Consider the following 17,691-nt stretch of genomic DNA (forward strand, 5'->3'; position numbering starts at 1 on the left):
CTCCATGGCCGGCATCCGCTACGAGGGCACCCTGAGCGGGGTCAACACGGACGACTGCACCGTCGCCTTGGCCAAAGGTCACGCACGGGGGGGTGGGGGGGGGGGTCACGGGTCAAAGGGGGTGAGGGTTTAAACACTTCCCTGCTCCTGCGGAGGGAGCTGCTAGGAACACGTTGGCCAGGGTCAACGACGGTGACCAGGGCGTGGGGCGTGCTGTGTTCTGCAAACATGGCCGACTGTGAGGGCGGGCAGCACAAGGCGGCGTGAGTAGGTGAAACGTTGAGTTTTATAAGGGCACCACGGGGTGAGCAGCCCCTCCCCACTCAGCCCCTCCCAACCCAGCCCCTCCCACCCCCCACCCAGCCCCACCCTCCCCACCCAGCCCCTCCCAACCCAGCCCCTCCCACCCCCCACCCAGCCCCACCCTCCCCACCCAGCCCCTCCCCACCCAGCCCCACTGCAGGGATTCATCTTCTTGGTTCTTTCGGTAAAGTCACGTAGAAGGGAAATAATAAAATAATAAAAATAAAACATAATAAAATAATTCTCACGACGTTTCGGCCACAACGCAAGCAGCCGTCCTCAGGTGAAGAACAGGTCTGTCGGGAAGACAGCGTCTGAATGAAACACCGCCAGGCTTGGAGCGTCTATTTAAGCTTAGAGTCGCGGCATCTCTTCAGAAAGGTGAGAGACTCGATTATCCCGGAGTTTGTTGAAGGATCTTAAAGTTTTGTGTTCTTCACCTGAGGACGGCTGCTTGCGTTGTGGCCGAAACGTCGTGAGAATTATTTATGTTTATTTTTTTTATTATTTCCATTCTACGTGACTTTACCGAAAGAACCAAGAAGAATTGTGGTATTGTTACACTGGTCAACAAAAAAAATTCTGGCCTGGACTTTTGCAGCTGTTTTAGACTAATTTCAGGGTGCCGATTCCAAATGTGATCTCAGATTTTCTCTCTCACATCTCATTTTATGCTATCGGCATACCCCATTTTCATTGATTTTACCCGAATTAACTCTGTCACTTATGATTGCAAGTCGTTGCGAGTCAGTGACTGCTTTAGTGTTAAAACATGGTGCTGTATTTTTAGGATAGTGTGTTTACAATATCATTTTACGTAGATATCCACATTCACTTAATATTTTTCTTCTGCAAGTTTTTATTGAAAATGCAATATTTGACATCATCTCAAAAACCCGATGTGATAGACAAAAACCGACGCCAGGGTTGGGATGAAACGCACGACCTCCGATAGACACCAGGCGAGGTGATTCACTTCTCACCACGGTGTCGCCCACACACCCACCACCACCACGGCACCGTTAGCGGCGTTAGCGTCGTCTTTGTGCGTGCGCAGTGCGTGTGTGCGGCACGGAGGGTCGCCCCGCCGAGCGCGCCGTCGCCCCTCGCGAGGAGATCTACGACTACATCATCTTCCGTGCCAGCGAGATCAAGGACCTGGCAGGCGTTGGGGTGCCCGCTCTCCGCTCTGCACCCCCACCTGGCCGTCGTGCAGGTGAGAGGGGGGCAGCCGTTCTCTTCGCCGCCAAACTGGTTGGTTACTTTAGCGGGCAGGACCCCACCGAGATATTTAACTCTGATCATTGGTTGTTTACCCTGTAATCTGGCAACAAAACTGACACCTTTTTTTACAAGGAGTCGTGTTTGCATTGACCACAATACCTGCGGTCGGAATGCAAACGAAAAACACAACTCTGATAATGTATGCACTGTCCTTGAAATTGATTGGTCCACTACCCGAGACAGCTTTCCTTAGAGCCTAGTCTCACATGGAGTTGGTACAAGATGACTGACAAAAGGCGCACAACTCAAAGACAATGCACCATCAGAGTATGAGAGCTCGGAGGTAAGCATTTACACCATTGGAACCTCATTTGCCAGTAGAAAAATATGATAATTGTTTTTTTTACCCTTCTATCTGGCAACAAAACTGACACCTTTTTTACAAGGAGTCATGTTTGCATAGACCACAATACTTGCAGTTGGAATGCAAACAAAAAACATAACTCTGATAATGTACGCACTGTCCTTGAAGTTGATTGGTCCACACCCGAGACAGCTTTCCTTGAGGCCAGTCTCACATGGTGTTGGACCAGATGACGCCAAAAGGCTCACAACTCAAAACATGACTCCTTGTAAAAAAGGTGTCAGTTTTGTTGCCAGATAAAAGTGTAATAAAGGACTCGGACGCTTCTCTCTGACTTCGTGTCCTTTATTGGGTTCTTGTCTTTTCCCACACGGCACTCTCTTATAGACACTCTATTTGTAGCCCCCGGCTGCTATCGCTATTGTAGCCTCCTTCCTCTCCCTGCAGACTCTCTGCTTTCTCTATTGTAACCTCCTTCCTCTCCCTGCAGACTCGCTGCTGACTCCCTGTGCAGATCCCCGCTGCTTACTCTATATGCAGACCCTCTTGGCTGCTACTCCGTATGCAGACCCGCTGCTGACTCTGTATGCAGCCCCGCTGCTGACTGCAGCCTCCTCGCTGCTTCGGGTCGGTCACCGCTGGCCGACGGTGCCGATCCTCGCTCCCCGTGTCCGTGGCGATCTCGCCACCCTCCGCTTTCGCCCTTCGTGGCCTCTCTCGTTCCTGGTCTCCCATCACTCCCTTTCCTCTTCCGGTTCCCCTCCCTCTATAGCTTAACCCCTCTCCCCCACGTGACCTAACTCCTCCCCTCATGACGTCACTTCCGGAGGGCCGTTTACGCCCGCATTACAAAAGGATAAAAAACCAATTATCATATTTGTTGTTACTGGACACGCTACGATTGATCCCGTCGCTGCGTGACCACCCACCCTCGCCCCCGTCCAGTCCTCCTCGTCACGGGGCGCCCGCCCCCTGCGGGACACGCAGCACGGAGCCCGCGGCGGCCACGGGGGCGGCACGCGCGGAGCCCGCCGGCTCGTGCGGGACACGGCGGACGGGCGGCGGCCTGCACACGGAGGAGCCACAGGTACGGGCGGCGCGGTAAACGCTGGGGATGCAAAGGTGGCCGGGCGTTGTACCGCCCGCCCGCCCGCCCCCCTCTTGCAGCCAGCAGCCTTTGCAGGTGCTCGCTAACGGAGCTTATCCTGACGTCGTACGGAAATCCGATGTTTTTTTATTTAAATCCTTTATATTAAGTTCACTTGCTTGCGCGCTTAGGACCGTGCAAATCTTTCGGCCGTTTTTTAACCCACTTCCCGTGATGCAATCGAGCTGATATTTTGCACACAGACTCGTTGTGCGTGACAATTTATGTTCGTGAATTTTTTTTCCAAAATTTTACACTTTTTAGGACAAAAATATTATATTTAATTACCAATTTCTTAATGCTGCCACGCAATCATCTGACCCATAGGTGGCAGCCATCTCAAGCCAGAGGACGAGAGGACTCTAGCCGCCACGCATATAAAGGATTTATAGTGAAAAACTTAGTTTTTACGGGTTATACTTGTTTAAATCCTTTATATTAAGTTAGCTTGCTTGCTTGCGCGCTTACGACCATGCAAAATTTTCGGTCGTTTTTTAACCCACTTCCCATGATCCGATCGAGCTGACATTTTGCACACAGACTCGTTGTGCGTGACAATTAATGTTCGTAAAAAAATTTCATATTTAATTTAAAATACCAATGTGATAAAAATGAAACTCTTACTCAAGAAAAACAGAAATGAATAATAAAATAAAACCGATGCCACGCATATAAAGGATTTATAGTGAAAAACACATGCACACACACACACGCGCACACACGCACTCACACACACTCACACACACACACGCACACACTCACACGCTCACACGCACACACACACACTCACACACGCACTCACACACTCACGCACACACTCACTCACGCACACACGCACACTCACACACGCACACACTCACGCACACACGCACACTCACACACACTCACACACACACACTCACACACACTCACACACACACAATCACACACACACTCACACACACTCACACACACACTCACACACACTCACACACACTCACACACACACTCACACACACACACTCACACACTCACACGCAGCTGCACTATCTCCCACAGCCGCGAGGAAGAGCGCCACGGTGGAGCGGGGGGTGCAGACGTCCCCCCAGCGTCAGCAGCGACGGTGTCGGAGCACGAAGCGGATTGCCGCCCAGACTCCCCGTGGGGCCCCGGAGCCGTGCGTTGAGTTGGACGCGGAGTTTGACTTTGCGAGCGCCAACGCGAAGTTGGACCGCGAGGCGCTGGACAGGGAGTTCCGGGGCAGGGAGGCCAAGCGGAGAGAAGGTGGGGCACTCACTCACACGCTGCCGCCACTGATCAACAACTAAGTCACGTAGGTAAAAAATTAAAATTAATAAAAGTAAAATAAAAAAAAATAAAAAAATAAAAAATCACGACGTTTCGATTAATTTTAATTTTGCTGCTGTATCGTCAAAATAGAAATCTTGTCACTCAATTTTTAGAAACTTCCCAATGTGGTACCCACTGCAAACTTGGTAAAGCTGCGTCATACTGGGGTGGGGGAACTCACTCACACGCTGCCGCCACTCAACAACTCACTTCGTCCTCCGCTGCTGTATCGGCAAAATAGAAATCTTAGTAGTAGGTTTTTACCCTTTTAAACTGGTACAAAACTGACACCTTTATTCAAGGCATCATGTTTGCAATAACCACAACACAAGTAGTCAACAAAGCAAACAAAAAGAAGCAACTCTGATAATGATAATAATATGCACTGTCCTTATCATCATTATCAGAGTTGCTTCTTTTTGTTTGCTTTTTTGACTACTTGTGTTGTGGTTATTGCAAACATGATGCCTTGAATAAAGGTGTCAGTTTTGTACCAGTTTAAAAGGGTAAAAACCTACTACTATATTTTGCCAATGGTAAAAGAGATCTCATAGAATAGAAATCTTGTCACTCAATTTTGACACACTTCTCAATGTGGTACCGACTGCAAACTTGTCATCATCACGGTGGCTATGAGATGTTAACTACCTCGCCTGGTGTGCAGGAGGGCGTGGGTTCGATCCCAACCCTGACGATGCCTGCTGCTGTATATTTGGAGTTTGTGTGTTTCTCTCATCATCATCATCACGGTGGCTAGGAGATGTTGACTAACTAAATTACCTTAAAACCGTTGGAATACCTTATGCCAGTAAAAGTGTGTTGACCATCTTCTTGGATCTTTCGGTAAAGTCATCACGTAGAAGGGAAATAATAAAATAATAAAAATAAAACATTAAATAATTCTCACGACGTTTCGGCCACAACGCAAGCAGCCGTCCTCAGGCGAAGACCAGGTCTGTCGAGGAGACAGCGTCTGAATGTGTGTTGACCAGTGGAGTCTTGAGTTGGGTGGGGGGGGCGGATCTTTGTGTGTTTAATTGTCCAGGCCACCCCCTCACTTCTGCCGTTGCGTCTCCCCTTGAGCAGCGGACAAGCTGAGGGGTCCCCGCACGAGCTCCCCCGTCTTCCTGGACGGCTGCTTCTACGACAAAACCAGGAGCTTCTTTGACAACATTTCCAAAGACGGCGGGAGGTAACGGCCGCCTCTGCCACTCGCTCGTGGTGTGTGTGTGTTCTTGTTGGATCTCCTCGCCTTCAAGTGCAACGCCTGCTGGGGGAGGCGATGGGGGAGGCGGCAGTACAGCAAGCGGGCTCCGTCTCCGTCTGTGCGGAGATGGTGTTGCTGTTCCACCCCCACCCCCCACCTCGTGTATAGAAACTCACAAACGGAGTTGGCCTAACCATCCCATTATAGGATGACAGAGCTTGGGCAAATTGTTTGTGCCGTTCCTGGCACATCTGGAAAGTTTGGGCGTCGCAAAAATGTGTGACGTTAACTTGAATCGGCGCGCCAAAAAAAATTGCACGCCGCGTGAATTGCGTAGTTGCACTTGATTCGGAAAAAATCCCAGCCCCGAGAATAAGAGAAGGACGTGCAACTCTTTGACTGGGCACCAGACGAACATTTGTCTAGACGCAGGATGGCGTGGAGCCGTGCAGAGACCTCTCTGATGTCGGGTTTAGACCATTGGAACATCATTTGTCAGCAGTAGCAGAATATGATCATTGTTTTTTTACCCTTTTATCTGTCAACAAAACTGACACCTTTTTTACGAGGAGTCGTGTTTGCATTGACCACAATACCTGCGGTCATAATGCAAACAAAAAAGACAACTCTGATAATGTATGCACTGTCCTTGAAGTTGATTGGTCCACACCCGAGACAGCTTTCCTTAGAGCCTAGTTTCACATGGGTTGGACCAGATGACGCATTATGGCTGCAGGTATTGTGGTCTATGCAAAGGTGTCAGTTTTGTTTGCCAGATAAAAGGGTAAAAAACCAATTATAATATTTTTTGCTGGCAAATGAGGTTCCAATGGTAGCCATTTGCCACCCTGGTGCGGCCGGGTACGGGTAGGCCGTGAGTCACTGGTGAGTCACCGTTTGTCACTCATTTCGGGTAGGGTACGGGTAGGGAACGGGTAGGGTACGGGTAGGGTACGGGTAGGGTACGGGTAGGGTACGGGTAGGGTACGGGTAATGAACGGGTAGGGTACGGGTAGGGTACGGGTACCCGTTTGCGACCCTGGTGCGGCCGGGTACGGGTAAGGAATCAAAACCCATCTGCGACCTCTGACCAGCCGTGCTCACCCCCCCACCCCCCGCCCCTCCCCCCTCCTCCTCCTCCCGCCCCGCCAGGAACTGCCGCGTGACGTTGGCGGAGCAGCGGCGCCTGAACGTGGCGACGTTCGGGGCGGACCTCCCCTCCTCTGGCCGAGGTGCAGCCTAGACAGGTGACGACCACGGTGACGGTGACAGCAGCTCGGCTTATTGGAGAGTATATTTAGTATATTGATGATACTGATGTAGTTTATATTTTAGTTTTTTTACGTGGTGGCTTAGTTGCTGCAGCTCCCATACTATTAACATTCCTTCCCTTTCTAGATTTGAAGCTTTCGTGACTGCAAGGATTCGTATTCTTAGGTTTTTTCGGTAAAGTCACGTAGGTAAAAAAAAAAATGTATTAATAAAAGTTACATAAAATAAAAATCACGACGTTTCGGAGGCAACACAAGCTTCCGGAAGCTTTTTTTATTTAACTTTTATTAATTTAAATTTTTTTACCTACGTGACTTTATCGAAAAAAACCTAAGAATATGATTCCTTCCCTTTATTAATGCTACCCCTACTCCCTCCCTTTGATGCTGCTAATCCTGCATAATATGACTTTGAAACCCCCCGCCCACCTCCTACACATTCCACAAGTAGTGACTAATCCCATATCTGAATTTCCTATAAATATACTACATTCCTCTGTTGATATGTGAGTCCCTTTGTCAAGGCGCTCTTCCTCCTCTAACCCAGCTTAAATATACGCTGCCAAGCTTAGTGGTGTTCATTCAGACGCTGTCTTTCCGGCTGCAACACGATAACGGAAGTCTGTTGATGTTGCTTGTGAGGTTCTCCTCGTGAGAACACGCTGCTCCGTGGAGGATGAGAGAGAGACCATTTGACGGGGTATGCCGATAGCATAAAAATGAGATGCGACGGACGGAGCAAATCTGAGATCAGATTTGAAATCGGCACCCTGAATTTAGTCCAGAACAGCTGCAAAAGTCCAGGCCAGAACTACATGTTGTTGTTTTGTTTTGTTGACCAGTGTGATATAATTTGCGTATTATATCGTGAACAACTTCTAAATCAAAGAGCGCTCGCACAGCTGCGTGGGTCTCACCCGGTGAGATAAAGATGTGGAGGAGTTTGTTTCAAACGGCAGTCGCTTGTCAACGCTCTCGTGCCCCACGTTAGAGATTGGATGACACGGAGAAATGTCGGCCACAATCGGCAATTCTCCAAGTGACAATCCAGCCCTTTGCGGGGTTTGACCACGATCTGTCGTGTTGCTTCTTGACGTCGCCAATGCCGCTCACTGCTGCTGTTGTTGTTGTTGTTGCAGGTTGCAGAGAACCACAGCTCACACCCAGAGCGTACACATATCGGGGGTTTGTTTGATTTAAAAAAAAATGTTGTTGGGTCTGAAGAAACGTTACGTTAAGGACTGCATGTGGGTTTCGATTTAAAGATTCTTTCGTGACTGCAGGGATTCATCTTCTTGGTTCTTTCGGTAAAGTCACGTAGAAGGAAAATAATAAAATAATAAAAACATAATAAAATACAATTCTCACCACGTTTCGGCCACAACGCAAGCAGCCGTCCTCAGGTGAAGAACAGGTCTGTCGGAAAGACAGCGTCTGTCTTTCCGACAGACCTGTTCTTCACCACAACGCAAGCAGCCGTCCTCAGGTGAAGAACAGGTCTGTCGGAAAGACAGCGTCTGTCTTTCCGACAGACCTGTTCTTCACCACAACGCAAGCAGCCGTCCTCAGGTGAAGAACAGGTCTGTCGGAAAGACAGCGTCTGTCTTTCCGACAGACCTGTTCTTCACCACAACGCAAGCAGCCGTCCTCAGGTGAAGAACAGGTCTGTCGGAAAGACAGCGTCTGTCTTTCCGACAGACCTGTTCTTCACCACAACGCAAGCAGCCGTCCTCAGGTGAAGAACAGGTCTGTCAGAAAGACAGCGTCTGAATGAACACCACCAAGCTTGGCAGCAATATACACAGCAATATACGCTGCCAAACCTGGTGGTGTTTCATTCAGACGCTGTCTTTCCGACAGACCTGTTCTTCACCTGAGGACGGCTGCTTGCGTTGTGGCCGAAACGTCGTGAGAATTGTATTTTATTATGTTTTATTATTTCCCTTCTACGTGACTTTACCGGAAGAACCAAAAAGTCTGCATGTGGGTTTTGTTAATTGATACGCGATTCTTGCAATGTTTATGGTGTGTACACAAGGTACACACCGCGTTTGGTTGAACACTTTAGACGTTTATAATTTTAAAGAAAGTTTTTTACTTTAGTCTAATGGATGAAGGCAAAACATGTCTGTTAAGTCGGACTTTAAATTGTTTCCTGAAATGGGTGCTTTTGTGCGACCGGTCTTAATCTGAAATGAGCATGGACATGACAATTTAATTGAGTTGTGTTTGTATTTCACAAGGCAGCATTAAATGTTGCGGAATTTATATTGGCGCATTGGCCGTGGTGAAGTGTCTGGCGAAGATTAAAGTTGACCGGCTGTTGGCTTTAGAACATTGCTTCTTTGAATTTACTGCGTTGCTTTAGATTGCTAGTGTGTGTAGTGTGTGTACTGTGTGTGTAGTGTGTGTGTAGTGTGTGTGTACTGTGTGTGTACTGTGTGTGTACTCTGTGTGTGTACTCTGTGTGTACACTGTGTGTGTACTGTGTGTGTGTGTACTGTGTGTGTGTACTGTGTGTGTGTAGTGTGTGTGTAGTGTGTGTGTACTGTGTGTGTGTACTCTGTGTGTGTGTAGTGTGTGTGTAGTGTGTGTGTAGTGTGTGTGTACTGTGTGTGTGTACTCTGTGTGTGTGTACTGTGTGTGTGTACTGTGTGTGTGTACTGTGTTAATTTGTGTCTGACCAGCTAGTTGTGCCTCTGGCTTGTTCCATCTGGCCCGGCCCTCTAGCTGCTACCGTAGGCGCACACCAGCTCAACATCCCTGGTGAGTCGCTACAGTCAGCAGCTGCCAACGCCGAACCCCGGGCGGCGGATAACTAACCCGGCAAACTCGGCTAGTCTGAGCCTGGGCGTGTGGAACCCCTGGTGGAGGAAATTCCACCAAAACGGGTCTTTGGACCTTCCACAGTTCCACTGCAACCAGGACCATCTCCAGTCGTCTTGACTACGTCTCGCCACTGGGTACAGATGCGGCTGGTCGAGAGAGTGAGGTTGACGCTGCGCAAATCACCCTCACTTCAATCCAAGTTCTCTGCGCAAGTCATAGCACTTTATTTACCATCGTCATTATAGTGTATAGTTATAGTAGTGTAGTGTATAGTAGTGTAGTGTATAGTGTAGTGTATAGTAGTGTATAGTGTATAGTAGTGTATAGTAGTGTAGTGTATAGTAGTGTATAGTAGTGTATAGTGTAGTGTATAGTAGTGTATAGTAGTGTAGTGTATAGTGTAGTGTATAGTAGTGTAGTGTATAGTAGTGTAGTGTATAGTGGTGTAGTGTATAGTAGTGTAGTGTATAGTAGTGTAGTGTATAGTAGTGTAGTGTATAGTAGTGTAGTGTATAGTGTAGTGTATAATAGTGTAGTGTATAGTAGTGTAGAGTATAGTAGTGTAGTGTATAGTAGTGTATAGTGTAGTGTATAGTAGTGTAGTGTATAGTAGTGTAGTGTATAGTAGTGTATTGTAGTGTAGTGTATAGTAGTGTAGTGTATAGTGGTGTAGTGTATAGTAGTGTAGTGTATAGTGGTGTAGTGTATAGTATAGTGTATAGTAGTGGTGTATAGTAGTGTAGTGTACAGTGTATAGTAGTGTAGTGTATAGTAGTGTAGTGTATAGTAGTGTAGTGTATAGTAGTGTAGTGTATAGTAGTGTAGTGTATAGTAGTGTAGTGTATAGTAGTGTAGATTTGTTTCTTGAAATAATTCCCGACGCCCCCCGAGCTCACAGCCTCTCACGGCCGCGTGCGTGCCTCCCAGTGTGCACCACCAAACGTATTCGGTTAGACCCCCTCCCTAGCTAGACTCACTCCCCGTGAGTCACCGAGTGCCGCTGAAGGTGGCGACGCAAAGCAAACCCCTTGCCGCACACTGCGCACACGTACGGCCTCTCCCCCGTGTGCTTCCTTGCGTGCACGTGCAAGCTGTCCACCTGCGTGAACCCCTGCCCGCACTCGTCGCACACGTACGTTCTCTCGCCCGCGTGCGTCCTGGCGTGCCTCTTCATGTCGGAGCAGCCGGGAAAACTCTTCCCGCAATCCTAGCACACGTACGGCCTCTCGCCCGTGTGTGACCTCACTCGCAGGTTCAAGTTGCAGGCCTGCGCGGAGCCCTTCCCGTACTCCTCGCAAACGTACGGCCTCTCGTTTATGTGCGACCTCACTCGCAGGTTCAAGTTGAAGTCGTGCGCGAAGCCCTTGCCGCACTCGGCGTACACGTACTGCTTCTCGCCCGTGTGCGTCTCGAAGTGGGGAAAGCCGCACTGCCCGCACGCGTGCCGCCTGTCACCGGCGGTGCTTGCTGTCTTCTTGTCTCCTGCAAAGGTACGGACGGGCGGGGAGGACGGTGTGGTGGGAGCATTGTACAACAGGCGTCAGGGTCGGGATCGAACCCAGGACCTCCTGTATACCAGGCGAGGTAGTCAACGTCTCATAGCCACCGTGATGATGATGATGAGAGAGAGATCGAACCCACGACCTCCTGTATACCAGGCGAGGTAGTCAACGTCTGCTATCCACCGTGGTGCCACCGTGCTCACCAGCATCGATGTCTTGCAGGCTCTCCGTAGAGTCTGGCCGCTTCCCAAGTGCTGCATTATCGTCCATTTCTTGCTTGACGAATCTGGCGGGGGGAATGCAAAGAAAAACAACGACAATGAACGTAGACAACCAAATAGATAAATAATAAATATATAAATGTTGCACCGTCGTTAAACCCGCCACCACCCGACACAGCCATTTAGTTAGGTTTAGTACAACAGGAACAGACCGTGCCAATTCATTACGCAGTACGGCACTACTGTGGAGTGTATAGTGTAGTGTATAGTTTATCCACCGGCTGTAGTAGTAGCTATCCAAACTCTATAATAGTACTAACTTCACAGCGTGTAGTGGTGAGGCTTAGTCCCGTGCAGAGCCCCTAGCCAGGCTGTGGCTGGGCAACTACCCCCCCCACCACCATCCCCCCACCCGCTCTACAATAATTTCATCCAAGGACTATAATAGTAGTATCTACCGACCAGAGGTCACAAACGGGTTTTGATTCCTTACCCGTACCCGGTCGCACCAAGGTCGCAAACGGGTACCCGTACCCGTACCCGGCCGGGTACGGGTAGGGTACGGGTATCGGGTACCTGATTGCGACCTCTGGGATGAAGCCATGTTGCAGGCGCCAGTGGGTTGATTCTAGGAACTTGAATTGTGAGAAGAGACAAGACGTTGGGAAATGAGTGACAAACAGTTACTCACCAATGACTCACGGTCTACCCGTACCCGGCCGCACCAGGGTCGCAAACGGGTACCCGTACCCGTACGGGTAGCCGGGTATCGGGTAGGGTACGGGTATCGGGTACCCGGTTGCAACCTCTGCTACCGACCCTATAGTAGTAAGTGCTGCACACATTGGGGAGAAGAGGACATCACACTGAAGAATTCACCTCAGCGGAGGCGACTTTCTCGCGCATGCGCAGATGCGTGGCCTGGCACCACCCTGTGCTAATGAAAGGGAATACATTGTTAATTTAACCACTTTAAACTTGACAGATGTGAAATACGAATAGCGCTTTTCCGTCGCGGGGCATACGGTGTGGTATCTGTGTACTTTTTCGATGCGTAAAACCCCACAGTTTGTAAGTGAAACACGTCACAAGGTACCCGCGCAAACAGGCAGACAGACACACAGACGAAAGATGACTTTCATAGGTAAGGTATCGTGTAGTGTGTAGTAGTGTATAGTGTAGTGTATAGTAGTGTATAGTGTAGTGTATAGTAGTGTATAGTGTAGTAGTGTATAGTGTAGTGTATAGTGTAGTGTGTAGTGTAGTGTATAGTGTAGTAGTGTATAGTGTAGTGTGTAGTAGTGTATAGTGTAGTGTATAGTGTAGTAGTGTGTAGTGTATAGTGTAGTAGTGTATAGTGTAGTGTATAGTGTAGTGTGTAGTAGTGTATAGTGTAGTGTATATTAGTGTATAGTGTAGTGTATAGTGTAGTGTATAGTGTAGTGTATAGTGTAGTGTATAGTGTAGTGTATAGTGTAGTAGTGTATAGTGTAGTGTATAGTGTAGTGTATAGTGTAGTAGTGTATAGTGTAGTAGTGTATAGTGTAGTAGTGTAGTAGTGTATAGTGTAGTAGTGTATAGTGTAGTGTATAGTGTAGTGTATAGTGTAGTAGTGTATAGTGTAGTAGTGTATAGTGTAGTGTATAGTGTAGTGTATAGTGTAGTAGTGTATAGTGTAGTAGTGTATAGTGTAGTGTATAGTGTAGTGTATAGTGTAGTAGTGTATAGTGTAGTAGTGTATAGTGTAGTAGTGTATAGTGTAGTGCAAGGCTGTAGCCGTGGAGACAACATTGGGGGGGGGGCAGATTTTCCAGGTGTCTGGGGTCCCCTCCCCAGAAAAAATATCTAAATTTGAAAACTAATTTCCTGCCATTTCCTGCCTAAAACATTTACAAATTCACCAACACATGGGATGGACTTTTTATAATTATATTTTTTTACAATAAAGTCTAATAGTGTATTGTATTACATTGCTCTGTTTTAACTTTTTTTTTAACCATTTCTGGCTTTATTGTATGTAATGTTTGAGATTACGGATTAATAAAGTACAACCACAATCATATCAACAGAAATCTATGCGTTGATTTACATGAAGGCAAGTCCAGATATTGTGACCAAGGTTTAGCAAATTGTTGTTTTTATTTACAAAGCATTAAAATTACTTAATTTTTAAAAAATAAATATATAATATAATAACGTCCTTGACGTATAAACTCCTCACGTGATCTTACTAGCTCTACTACCCGGCCGCCTTTGTCTCCCCAGTGGCGATGTTCACACACCACACCAGCTGAGGCGACCTAGGGGAGGCCCGGGACCGGTTCAAACAATCAGTGCAGCTGGTGCCAGGCTACGTGCACCTAGAGCCACCATCGCCTCTGATTGGACGGCGCCTTCCAGCAGCGAGCGCTTCTATTGGCTTAGCCACTCAGACCGCGTTGTCATCGATTCGATTCTTGAACAAAACGCAACTCGATTCAACCGCTGTAAAAGAAAGGGGCGTTGGGAATCGATGATCGATTCTATAATCGTTTGTTATTGCAGTCCCAGATTGGAGAGAATCGATTTGGTTATAAGCCGCACATCGATCCTGGAGTCGGGAAGGATTCGAAATTCCGCCATCGCGTTTGAGGTGAACTTTTCATTAAAATATTCTTTTGATATTTCCGTATTTAATGTACTTCAACAATAAAACTGCAGAGATTCATATTCTTAAAGCCACGTAGAAAGGAAATAATTAAAATAAAGCAATAAAATAATTTTATTATAATAGTAAAATTATTGTATTATGTTAAATTTGTATTTTATCATTTCCCTTCTACGTGACTTTACCGAAAAAATCAACAATATGGGAGTTTTATTTTCTTGGTTCTGTCGGTAAAGTCACGTAGAAGGGAAATAATACAAATTAAACAATACAATTGCTTTATTATTATAATAAAATATTTAGAATACAATTATTGTATATTGTTTAATTTTCATTAGTTTATTACTTCCTTTCTACGCGACTTTACCGAGAGAACCAATAAATCGGGAGTTTTATTGTTGAGTTTGGTAATTTGTGCTTTAACATATTTCCTCAAAATCGCCTCCCGCCTTGGAGACAAACAGGTTTGGGTGTCTCCCCTCCCACGTGACGCGGAGTTTGTTTCCCGCCAAATCTTTTCGGCTCCTCCCCCTCGCCCGCCCCCATTTGAGGGGGGGGGGTGAAGGCGGTTGCCATGGATTTTTGATGCGGTTGCCATGGATTTTTGATGATAAATGATTTGCATGTGCAGTGTTAAGTCTATGGTGCAGTGTTGAGTCTATGGGCAGTGTTGAGTCTATGGTGCAGTGTTGAGTCTATGGGCAGTGTTGAGTCTATGGTGCAGTGTTGAGTCTATGGGCAGTGTTGAGTCTATGGGCAGTGTTGAGTCTATGGTGCAGTGTTGAGTCTATGGTGCAGTGTTGAGTCTATGGTGCAGTGTTGAGTCTATGGTGCAGTGTTGAGTCAATGGTGCAGTGCTGAGTCTATGGGCAGTGTTGAGTCTATGGGCAGTGTTGAGTCTATGGGCAGTGTTGAGTCTATGGTGCAGTGTTGAGTCTATGGTGCAGTGTTGAGTCTATGGTGCAGTGTTGAGTCAATGGTGCAGTATTGAGTCTATGGTGCAGTGCTGAGTCTATGGTGCAGTGTTGAGTCTATGGGCAGTGTTGAGTCTATGGTGCAGTGTTGAGTCTATGGTGCAGTGTTGAGTCTATGGGCAGTGTGAGTCTATGGTGCAGTGTTGAGTCTATGGTGCAGTATTGAGTCTATGGTGCAGTGCTGAGTCTATGGTGCAGTGCTGAGTCTATGGTGCAGTGTTGAGTCTATGGTGCAGTGTTGAGTCTATGGTGCAGTATTGAGTCTATGGTGCAGTGCTGAGTCTATGGTGCAGTGTTGAGTCTATGGGCAGTGTTGAGTCTATGGTGCAGTGTTGAGTCTATGGTGCAGTGTTGAGTCTATGGGCAGTGTTGAGTCTATGGTGCAGTGTTGAGTCTATGGGCAGTGTTGAGTCTATGGTGCAGTGTTGAGTCTATGGTGCAGTGTTGAGTCTATGGGCAGTGTTGAGTCTATGGTGCAGTGTTGAGTCTATGGTGCAGTGTTGAGTCTATGGTGCAGTGTTGAGTCTATGGTGCAGTGTTGAGTCTATGGGCAGTGTTGAGTCTATGGTGCAGTGTTGAGTCTATGGTGCAGTGTTGAGTCTATGGTGCAGTGTTGAGTCTATGGTGCAGTGTTGAGTCTATGGTGCAGTGTTGAGTCTATGGTGGAGTGTTGAGTCTATGGTGCAGTGCTGAGTCTATGGTGCAGTGTTGAGTCTATGGTGCAGTGTTGAGTCTATGGTGCAGTGCTGAGTCTATGGTGCAGTGTTGAGTCTATGGTGCAGTGTTGAGTCTTATGAAGCAATAATCTTTAAAATCAGAAAGTCCGGGTGGACTTAGCCATTGCAAAGCGTTCACAACACTCTCCCCTCACAGTTGCGCATTTCTCGCTCAGCGATGTCGCACGCCTCAGACCCTCCCAGGATGTTCCAAATTCTCCGCTACGCGGTGCCGCCGCCTCCGGCTCAGGAGACGCGCCTCGAAGCCTCTGGGCCGCTGCCCGAGACCTCCGCCTGCCCTGTGGTGGCCACCGGCGGTGACGGATACGGTGACAGTGACGGTGACGGCGGCAGCGGTGACGGCCCCGGTAACGTCCCGACGCTTGTACGCAAGGTGAGTGTTTCTCGACTCGTGTTCAACTGGAATATCTTCTTGGTTCTTTCGGTAAAGTCACGTAGAAGGGAAATAATAAAATTAAAATTAAACAATTCTCACGACGTTTCGGCCACAACGCAAGCAGCCGTCCTCAGGTTAAAACCACCTGAGGGCGGCTGCTTGCGTTGTGGCCGAAACGTCGTGAGAATTGTATTTTATAATGTTTTATTTTTATTATTTTATTACTTCCCTTCTACGTGACTTTACCGAAAGAACCAAGAAGATGAATCCCTGCAGTCACGAAAGCTTTAAATCGAAACGTAAAAATGTTTTAGTTGTATTATTTTATTATTTCCCTTCTACGTGACTTTACCGAAAGAACCAAGAAGATGAATCCCTGCTGCAGTCACGAAAGCTTTAAATCAAAATTCAACTGGAATGATTTCTCGTTGCTTACCGTACAAAGGGGCCCGTGCGAGGTGCGACGGACGTAGCCGCGTCTCTTCAGAAGCGACTCTCTTCCCGTCACCGGAGTGGGCTCTCGCCGCCGTGTGGACATTCACGTTGGCCAAGTGACTCTTGTTCAACACGTGTCACCTTCATTTCACATGTGGAGGGATCATCAGGCGGGGCCCGGAGAAAAATCCACACGGCCATCGGGGGAGAGAGAGAATGATGTGCAAAGTTCAAATATAGAGCAGCAGGTGTCAGGGTCTGGATAGAACCCACGACCTCCTGCGTACCAGGCGAGGTAGTTAACATCTCCTAGCCACCGTGATGATGATGAGAGAGAGAGACGCAAACTCCAAATATACAGCAGCAGGCGTCAAGGTCAGGATCAAACCCACGACCTCCTGTATACCAGGCGAGGTAGTTAACATCTCCTAGCCACCGTGATGATGATGATGAGAGAGAGACACGCAAACTCCAAATATACAGCAGCAGCAGGCGTCGTCAGGGTCGGGATCGAACCCACGACCTCCTGTACACCAGGCGAGGTAGTCAACATCTCATAGACACCGTGATGATGATGATGAGAGAGAGACACGCAAACTCCAAATATACAGCAGCAGGTGTCAGGGTCTGGATCGAACCCACGACCTCCTGCGTACCAGGCGAGGTAGTTAACATCTCCTAGCCACCGTGATGATGATGAGAGAGAGACACGCAAACTCCAAATATACAGCAGCAGCAGGCGTCAGGGTCAGGTTAGAACCCACGACCTCCTGCGTACCAGGCGAGGTAGTTAACATCTCCTAGCCACCGTGATGATGATGAGAGAGAGAGAGACACGCAAACTCCAAATATACAGCAGCAGGCGTCAGGGTCAGGTTAGAACCCACGACCTCCTGCGTACCAGGCGAGGTAGTTAACATCTCCTAGCCACCGTGATGATGATGAGAGAGACACGCAAACTCCAAATATACAGCAGGTGTCAGGGTCTGGATCGAACCCACGATCTCCTGCGTACCAGGTGAGGTAGTTAACATCTCCTAGCCACCGTGATGATGATGAGAGAGAGAGACGCAAACTCCAAATATACAGCAGCAGGCGTCAAGGTCAGGATCGAACCCACGACCT

At 48.0% G+C, this 17,691-nt stretch overlaps 2 protein-coding genes across 2 annotated transcripts in view; both read left to right on the forward strand.

Moving 5' to 3' along the window:
• The first annotated feature begins 4 nt into the window (after positions 1-4).
• LOC133361926 (protein LSM14 homolog A-A-like) lies at positions 5-6,835 on the forward strand. Its single transcript, XM_061580901.1, has 6 exons — positions 5-77; positions 1,361-1,476; positions 2,837-2,978; positions 4,077-4,301; positions 5,454-5,559; positions 6,727-6,835. The coding sequence occupies exons 1-6, from the start codon at positions 5-7 to the stop codon at positions 6,815-6,817; spliced, it is 753 nt and encodes a 250-aa protein (XP_061436885.1). The 3' UTR covers positions 6,818-6,835.
• A 7,830-nt stretch (positions 6,836-14,665) lies between these two features.
• The window catches only part of LOC133361919 (uncharacterized), an 8,154-nt gene continuing 5,128 nt past the window's right edge, over positions 14,666-17,691 (forward strand). The window contains exon 1 of the mRNA XM_061580893.1: positions 14,666-16,128. Within this exon, the coding sequence (XP_061436877.1) occupies positions 15,913-16,128 (216 nt within the window). The 5' untranslated portion in view covers positions 14,666-15,912. The remainder of the gene's footprint in view (positions 16,129-17,691) is intronic.

This window comes from Lethenteron reissneri, unplaced genomic scaffold, assembly GCF_015708825.2.
Source record: "Lethenteron reissneri isolate LAM-NWPU_2019-01 unplaced genomic scaffold, ASM1570882v1 scaffold_1293, whole genome shotgun sequence".
Classification (NCBI taxonomy): Eukaryota; Metazoa; Chordata; class Hyperoartia; order Petromyzontiformes; family Petromyzontidae; genus Lethenteron; species Lethenteron reissneri.